The sequence below is a fragment of the Dermacentor albipictus genome, chromosome 5, assembly GCF_038994185.2.
Source record: "Dermacentor albipictus isolate Rhodes 1998 colony chromosome 5, USDA_Dalb.pri_finalv2, whole genome shotgun sequence".
NCBI classification, from domain to species: domain Eukaryota; kingdom Metazoa; phylum Arthropoda; class Arachnida; order Ixodida; family Ixodidae; genus Dermacentor; species Dermacentor albipictus.
Genome location: NC_091825.1, coordinates 56,896,981 through 56,905,928, shown reverse-complemented (window position 1 = coordinate 56,905,928; position 8,948 = coordinate 56,896,981). Strand labels below are relative to the sequence as shown.

Genomic DNA, 8,948 nt, shown 5'->3' with positions numbered 1-8,948 from the left:
TCTACCACTGGACTGTCACCGAAACTCGCGTCGAAGTACCAGGGCCCATACCGCGTGATCAAACAAACGTCTCCAGTCAACTATATTGTGGAACCCCTCGAGCTACCTTTGGATCATCGCCGCCGTGGACGCGAAATTGTGCATGCCCAGCGCCTCAAGCCCTACTATGATCCGCCTGTGCTGTCCTACCCGTAGGTCACCGGGACGGCTTCCTTTTCCGCGGGGGAGATAACTGTACTGTAAAATAGGGAGCAGTGGGGCTGTGACTAAGAGAGAGACAACGACGACGAGAAAGAACAACTTTGTTTCGGTGCTCGGTCGGCTACACTGCCTCTCGCTGCTCCAACGTTCTAGTCGCGAACGCTTACTGCTCAAAGTGCTTCGCGACAATATATATATATATATATATATATATATATATATATATATATATATATATATATATATATATATATATATATATATATATATATATATATATATATATATATATATATATATATATATATATACGTTGGCTACGCGCCTAAATTGCCACGGTATTATTCGCCGTGCCTTATTGAACTTCACGTGCAGGAACTTCTCTAGAACGCCTATAAAATTTCATTGACAACTGGAATTGTACTCCCCCCTATAGAGTAATGTGGTTGGTTTGTCACGATTCGCATAACATTCCCGCGAAGCGGCGTGAGGCAAGGCCTTTCAGCCCCAAGGTGGGAACGGCCCGCTTCGGGCTTGAAAACTAGCGCGACCTAATGGATCACAATAAACTTTTCCCGTCGATTCATTCATTCATATATTGATTTGATTTTTCATTCCGTGATCTTTCCGGATGTAAGTTTAGCCGGCTAATACACAGGCGACTATGCAAGGACACTTCGATATGACCGATGACAGGGTTCGCCACCGAGACTACGTAATTAGGATAATTAAGCAGTTCGAAATATCCGAACGTTTACTGTAGCCTCTCTTTTTTTTTTAGGTGCATCTTGACGAAGCCGACTATTATATACGCCGCTAATCCACTTCAGTTACAAAGATACAGTTTCTTCTTGCTTGCACAAAGAATATGAACAAGGAGCTTCAATTTAGTGTTTCGTCGCTACATCGCATCGAGCACAGCGGCAGGTCAAACGATGCAAGATACCTTCTAGCGCACGCCTGCCCGAGTTCCATCATTGGAAGGCTTTCCAATGACGAAGGGTCATGTGAGCGGCGGTCTCCAATCAGAGACCCACGTCAGTAGCTCGGCGCGTGGGCGGTGCGCGGAAAACCAATGGGAACCTTGGGAAGTTTCCTAGTGACTCAACGCATCGATATGGTCTCTATAGACGTTTTCATTGCGATAGCAATTCAATAAAGAGTCCAGGCGCATTTCTGCCGTCGGTGTCGCCGTGAGGTTCTGTTTAATGATCAAGGCCGTGTGCTGTACGTGCGAGTGAAAGCTTGCTAGGGTGAGCCGGTGTCCGCGAATCAATCTCGCGTGCGCAAGCGAGCAAAGCGGTAAATAACTGGCTTTAAAGCCAGTTATATACTGAAGACAATCCGTCCTTGAGGCCGATGACGCGGCTCAACACAGCGGTCCCTGCGGTTGGTGATGGCATTGGCTATTCATCTTATAATTATAGTGCAAATAGCCAATGTCAAAGCACCTATGTTGTATTTATCAAGCTGGTTTACCAACCGCAGAGATGGCTATGTTGAGCCGCGTCATCGGCCTCATACAGGAGACTAACGTAGACATAACAAAGTACACAGGCCGATTGCAACCCTCCGGCCGTGACTTCTACGAGGACTTGCGGGCAGCCGTCCTTGCTCACTGCGCCATCTCGCTCAGCCACCGCTCAGTCACAACAGCTCTCGCCATTTGAACAGTCGCTTCATTCCGAGTTTTGTCGCCCACATCGCCTGCGTCCACCCGTGCCGATCGTCCGCAGGTGCCGGCCCCGGCGCCAAACCTCTACTCGGTCCGTGAGTTTCCTCCCCAACTCAAAGGCAGCTGGGCGATGACTCTTTTCAAGGAAGTCACTGGGCCAAACGAAAGCGCTTTCGCCTATCCTACGACCCGCCGGTCTCTTTCCTTGGACAGTGCCGCAAGCTGTCCGCTTCCTGTTCGGGGTCACCTCATTCATCATCGAGACAGAGGCTGTCCCACCGGCTCCACTAGGCACAAATTTTACTCTCGCAGGCGCGGCGCCGCCACGAGCACAACCTTGGCGATTGCTTCGATCAGCGGCCACCGTAACCATGATGCTATCGGCAATCGAGATTTCACCGCAAGCAGTAGCAGGTGATCCTTCCGATGTTCTGTGCTCGCACCTTGCGCTGATGCATGGCCTACCGAAATTCTGCAGGAGCAGCACTGACATCTGGTTTCTTCAGCTCGAGAATCACGTGAGTGATCAACACTTGTGCTATCACTATGCAAGCCGCGAGCTGCCAAACTGTTTTCTTTCGGAGCTCCGACATCTACCGGGCCCGCGCACCTACGAGAATCTGCAGCAGGTAGTGATTTAGCAATACGGCATTGCTGTTGCTGCACCTCGCTCACAACCAACGCTTCCGGTGCTGATTGGTACCTCTCTCTCTCGGAGTGCATGGACCTGACACTACTAACGACGACGACAGCAACTGCTTTCCGCACCTCTCTGACCGAAGCACTAGCAAATTACACACCAAACGAGCAGTGGCCGGACTGACCACAACGTCTCGAGACCAAGATCTTACTGGTATCACAACGCGCCGCCCTGCACAACTGTACTCGCACCTGAAATGGTGACGCAGCATGACTCAGCAAGGGCAACAGGGCACCGCGACACTCGCACTTCTTTACTGCTGCCAGCATTGCACGGCGTTCGACGCCACCACCTTCAGCGTTGTTCCTCTCAACGGCCTGAACTCTCGGCACGCGCCAACAACCAGCCAACACGCCTAAACTCTGCTTGCACCGCACGGGACAGTGGGCGCACAGGCGTCGACAACGCAGGACGACATCCCTTAACGCATAAGACAATGCGCCCTGTTTCCAGACACTCTCAGCTACGACTACCAGAGAGCTATTTGCGCCCTTCGCCGCAACACCGACTTTACTTGGACGTCTTCAGGGACGCTACGAATTGCCGCTCATGTATATGTAATTGCAGTCTCTTCTTTCTGTACGTGCGCCGTTTTGCACATATTTCAATCGCGCACTACGAGGGGGACCACAGCGGCTATCTCTTCACGCCACCTCCCACAATTAAGGCACTCAAGCCCTCGACCTTTGCTGGGAGTCGAACCGACGCCCTTGCGTTGTGTCATAATGTCTAAGCATCGCCCGATGGTCGCCATGCTTTCGCATTCATCCACGTAGAGTTAACAAACCACCCCTTCTATTTTTTTTCGTGGGTCGTTAGCATTTTACTAGGAACAGAAATAATACTCACACCCATGTCATTCACGTGCAATTCACAAGCCCTTGATAAAAAGACTCGGCCGAAGGGGTCACTGAAGTCTGCGTGTTCTTTGCAGGGTCAGAAAAGCACGCAAAGCAATTTGAAGCGACGTGAACATGCACAGCAACATGTTCATTCTCTATGCATATGCTATCAATACCATTAGAAATAATTGCTAGTTGGCTACCTCATTTTTTTAAAAGGGGCCTTGAACGCTGTCGCCTGCTGTCGTCTGCTTGATCCCGACATGCTATGCATGGAACACACTTGACGTCATACGCAATGTGGCCTGTAACTGAGGAGGAGTTAAGGTAGGGTGTTCGAGGCAATAAATTCGTTTGCAAAAGATCTGTGCATCTCTCAAAGCAATTTTTTTAGAACATGACGGAAGTGTTCAGAGGAGTTTACCCAGCGAATTTCATCGACATCCGATGAAATCGAAGAATCGCCGGAGTTGCCCTTTAAGTCACGAATTACGATCGGTTGGCAATGAATGCCTGAAATTCACGTACTTTTATGCCAAGGTGCTGGAGACTTGATTGAAAACAAGTCACGGTGATAGAATGGCGTCTTGTGTATTTTATAACGAGTCATAATAAATAAAGTATATATTAATTTTAGTTATTCATGTCATGACAGAGGAAAACTTCATCGCCCTTGCTTATCGGAAGGTGGCACGTCAAACACCCCGTCAAACATGTTACTGCCTTCAGCAAAATGGTTGTCTATAGCGATACATTGCACTCAGAAGAAAAACGAAGGTGTACTGCAGGTATGACGAATTTTCAAGTTACCGTATGTTTAATGTTCGTGGTCTATTTCTTGCCAATAGTGCCTGGAAAGACCGAAAATAAGTCGCGTGCATAAATGTGTACGGCGCGACTGAGGGAGCCAGTTGACATCACGAGAAAGCTAGGAGACGACACAATCACACATAGCACGGAGAAATGGCAACAGCTCGTCTTCAGCACCATACAAAAGGTGGTCATAGTGCACGCTCACTCTAACTAAAATGCAACAGTACTATAAAATGACTGCTGCGCACCTGCGAAAAGCACCAAGAAAAAAAATAAACGCTTCCATGTAGAATTAAAAGTTCAGCATACTGACGGACACCTACTTCATGGAGGCGGAAGAAGAGTTGTGAATCCCGCTGGTGTGAGCCAATATCAGTCTCGTTCCAACAGCTCCTGTTAAACTAAGATGGCACACAAGGGTTGTTTGTAGCCGAGTAACACAGGACAATGTTACGGTCTATGTAGAGCAACAATAAGCAGGCGTTATACGGTTCGTTTGCTGAAATCGGACGCTAAACGTGGCAAGAAATCGGAAATGCATCGAAGAAAGGAAAAAAATGCACACTTGATGTCATGCAGGCAGCATGGATTCTAGAAGAAACTGCATTTCGTTTCAGGGTTCATGGGCGATCCGGGAGCGCAATTGAAGGCAGCCTGAAAATTGGCGCTATTCTTCACTGCTTCGTTGCAACCGGCTTCCGCCGCCTCGACGTTCTTTGACGCGTGCGGTGTGCAGAGGAGGTAACAGACGAGAACGAAGAACGTCTGCAGCTCATCGAACATGTGCAGGCGCTGCCGGTCTGTGCTGCGCATACTGCGAAGCGCGTCGAGGGCTATGTCCACGGAGGCAGCGGTATGGAAGATCTCAAGCTCGTCCCTTTGGAACTGGGCCGACTGGGCGAAGCAGCGAAGCTTGTGCGCGACTTCTTCGCGCACCGGCGCATTGCCAGCGAACTTGGCGAGGAGCACGCGAAGCAAGGCCGTGGCGACGAGCGTTCCCACAGTGCCGTATTTGGCCGCGTCGTTCAGGTTTCTCTTGTACACCGGAAGCGTCGCGAGAAGTGGCTGCAGTGAGACTGTCCCGCTCAAGTCGTCCAACAAGTCGTACCACTGGTTCTGCAGCAGGTTTCTGACGTGGGCTGTACGAATCTGATCTCCCAAGGATGCGTCAACTTTGTTTACGGCCGTGGCAACGTACATCCAATTGTTGAGGAGTGACGAGTTGTTTGTTATCTCCCATTTCTCGAGGGTCTTGTCCAGGGCCATCAGCGCCTCCTCGTGGCTACTGCCGTTACCAACATGTGCTAGTGAAGATGCGATGTTCAGGTCGGCTGGTGGTAAATACTGCATATCTCTGTTCCCTGTAACTTTTTTAACCAACTGGACTGTGATAGCAGCTGTCGTGGAGGAAACGAAGGACCAGTCGATGTCGCCGTTCACGAGCGCAAACCGTCGGAAAGCGAGCGGTCCCACGAGGTTCTCGACGAGCAGTACGCAGTAGGCCTGCGCCCTACGCTCTGACGAGTCGCTCACCGCTTTGCTGGCAGCCTCGTACTTGTACCAGGCGCTGGCAAATGCTTCGTCGATGTAGCGCCCCATTTGCTGCATGACGCACCAGCCCACGTAGTAATGGAGGCGCTGCTTGTCCCATACGCGCAAAAGCTGGTCGACGGCTGTTAAGTAGTCCAAATCGGTCACAAGCACTCGCGCACTGTTCGAGAGACCCAGCTTTTTGGCAGTCGTGCGCCACGGCTTGCCTCCGATATTCTTGGTGACCGTGGCAAGAGTGTCGACGGTCCCTACGAACGTGGCGTTTCTCGCATGCGGATGGCGTTCCTCGTGCACCAAGTCGGCGAGAATGGAACTTTCCAAGTCAAGGAACTGTCCGTACGGCAGGAGTTCCTCCGCGAGGCCGCCGTCGCCGACGTATATGCTTTTGGTTTCTTCGAACAGGCGCTCGTAGACGCCGTCCCGCAGAAGCAGTCCGCGCGTTCTCTGCCAGGCGAGCAAGAAGCCTTCGTCCGGTGACACCTCGAGCAGGTCGCTGGCGCCGCTGCGTGACAGTGCGCGGACACGCAGCAAGGCCGCCACTCGAAAGTTGTCGTACACGCGGGCCGCGGTGAGCACGACGTCGGGATGGGCAGACAAGCCGGGCCAGCTCACTCCGCAGAGCCTGAGCTGGTCGCGAAAGGCGGCCAGCTCCTCAGCGCCACGCACCAGCACGCTCGCGCACGCCTGGTACAAGGCGACCGCGGCTCGGTCCGCGGTCCGCGCCTCGGGCCACGCTGTCAGCAGCTCTCCCACTTCTTCCAGAAACCTCCGCACGTGGCTGTGGTAGACGGACAGGTTCTGCGAGTGGCCCCAACCGTGGCACACGTAGGCGTAGAAGTTGCTGCACGGCTCTCTCGTCTGGTCCACGCTCTCCGCCAAGAGGGCCTCGAGTGCCGCGCAAGAGCTCGATGCGCATACCGGCCGGAGGCTGTCCGAAGGCACGGCGATGAGCAGGAGTGCGACGAGCAGAGCGCAGAGCGCGAGTACGACAAGCATCGTGACGATGTACGCACGCACGTTGGACCGCTGCTCTTCTGCGCTAGCGGGGAGCCAGTGCAAGTCGGTTAGCTTGCTCGGAGTCGTCGACGCCGCCGAAAACTCCCTGGGTGAAATATCTGGCGCGCCCGCTGTGAGTCGTGGCTGCCTCCTCTCGCGGTGCTGAGCGGACAGCTGGTCGACGGGCGACGCGAGCGTAGATTGCTCCGCCGTGGGTGGCAGAATCTTGGCGAGAAACGAGGGAATGGTCACAGCCGCAGTCGAGGTTAGAGAGGATTCTGTACAGCTGGGCGAAGCGAGCGAGACAGACGAAGTGTCCAAGAAATTTGCGAAGCTGCTTGAGCGGCGCTCCCTGGCAGCGAGCTGTTGGATCGAACGCCGCAAATCTGACACTCCGGAAGGTTCAACGGGTTCCTTTGCTGGAGATTCTATAGTGTTTCCGACGTGGTGACAATCTGCAGATGGTCTCGGTTCCACACTATCTGTGATCGCTTGGTTGTCCCGAGGATCGGTGCGGACATTCGACACTGCCGGGCTGTCAGGCACTGAAGCGCGATTGGTAGGTGACAGCTGAGACACATGTGAATTGGACACTTCAGACATCCCAGCTTCATCTGTTTGCTGTCGCAACCTTTCGTCGCACGCCGGTTTCTCAGGAGGCGATCTCATGGTCTCGCTGGTACAATTGCTCTCGTGTTTTTTTGCGTCGTCAGAGTTGTCCATCTATAAAATAGAGCAAAAAGTCAATGAAACCTGTTTTAGGACTTCACAGCGAAAAATATACATATTTACTCTTACGTATTTAAGGATCCGCGGCTGAGTCAGCAGCGCATTCTGACAAACCGCTGATTCAACCTAAACTAGCGTGACAGCAGTACTGTTCTTTTCGATATAGCGAGCGTAGGTTGTTTTGAGCACGGGATAAAGAAGATGCTGTTAAATATAAAAATAATCAGTTCTCTGTCTGCATTTCGATTCGATTTATTCCTTCCTATTCTATTCATTTTGCATGATAATATAGGTACCAATCTCAGATATCGAATATTTCGGGGTAACTTTCAAGTGAACAAGAAAATTGGGCAAGACGAATGACAACAAAATATAAAGATATCCTGCAATATACACCCGCCCATCTTTCTCGCCATAATATATAGGATAATTGGCTTGCTTGGACCATTCTAGAAACCGTCTGGTGATTATAATCGCTTCAACTGTTCTACTTGGTCTATGGATATACCACATCATCCTATGTCTAAGCTTCCATGAAGATGGACATCATGTGAAAAAAAATTTCGAACAGTCCATCCACTAACAACTAATTATGTAATTGATTAATTGAAAACTTTACGGGACATGATTATTTTGGAAACTTGCAGAGAATAGTCGTAAAAATGTAGCTATTTGTTTATACATCTGCAACTTGCAAGTGGCCGCGTAAATTGGAATAACTGTACTCGCAAAATATTCGTTTAGTTCAGCTCACTGCGTCGGTGGCAGTGCGAAGCGCAGCGTCCAGTCCAACTCCCCTGCAACCCAGAAGGATGACGTAAAGTTAGAATTCGCCGCACCTCGATACCGCGATATCGCCCGATAAAGCGGCTCGCCTCGCCCCATATCGGCTGAAGTGACTAAGCGTATATTGCCAATCGGACGGAGCACAAATAGGCAATCGGCAACGCCTTCATTTTACGCCGCCCTTCCATTTCACGGGGAGGTTCAACCACGTTTCCATGAGGTCTGGGGATCATTTCCTCCTTGAGCTGAGCTACACCTGAAGACTGCCACCCAATAAAATTTAACCGAGAGTGGGTGTTATACAAACCCGCTTGCATGGGCAACGTCGTTCCTCACAACACTGGTACACAAGCGTAACTGCAAGTTAACCGGCTACTTACTTTGTTGAAGAACAGTCGTGGTTAACCCTGACACTTTGCACTATACGAACGCAACTTCTTCTTCTTCTTCTACTACTTCTTCCTTTTGCTACCAGTTACCGTGCACATATCTCGATCTAGGGAGCTGTTTTTTATTCATTATTGGACTATTGGTAATGTTACCAGCACACACTAGGGATACATCGTGCCCAAGAAAATTAGGAAAATTGATATTTCAGATGAGCTGCGCACAACCGTTTTGAGCTTTTCCCGCGACTCATTCGGAACTAGGTACT

At 50.8% G+C, this 8,948-nt stretch overlaps 1 protein-coding gene across 1 annotated transcript; it reads right to left on the bottom strand.

The window, feature by feature from the left end:
• Positions 1–4,379: 4,379 nt before the first annotated feature.
• Positions 4,380–8,739, bottom strand: LOC135911174 (endothelin-converting enzyme 1-like). Its single transcript, XM_065443364.2, has 2 exons — positions 8,674–8,739; positions 4,380–7,501 (listed from the first exon to the last, which is right to left on the bottom strand). Exon 2 carries the CDS (start codon positions 7,499–7,501, stop codon positions 4,823–4,825), a length of 2,679 nt encoding a protein of 892 aa, XP_065299436.2. The 5' UTR covers positions 8,674–8,739; the 3' UTR covers positions 4,380–4,822.
• Positions 8,740–8,948: the final 209 nt, after the last annotated feature.

Coding starts and splice junctions, on each gene's coding strand:
- LOC135911174 (XM_065443364.2), bottom strand. CDS start 7,501: ATGGACAACTCTGACGACGCAAAAAAACACGAGAGCAATTGTACCAGC.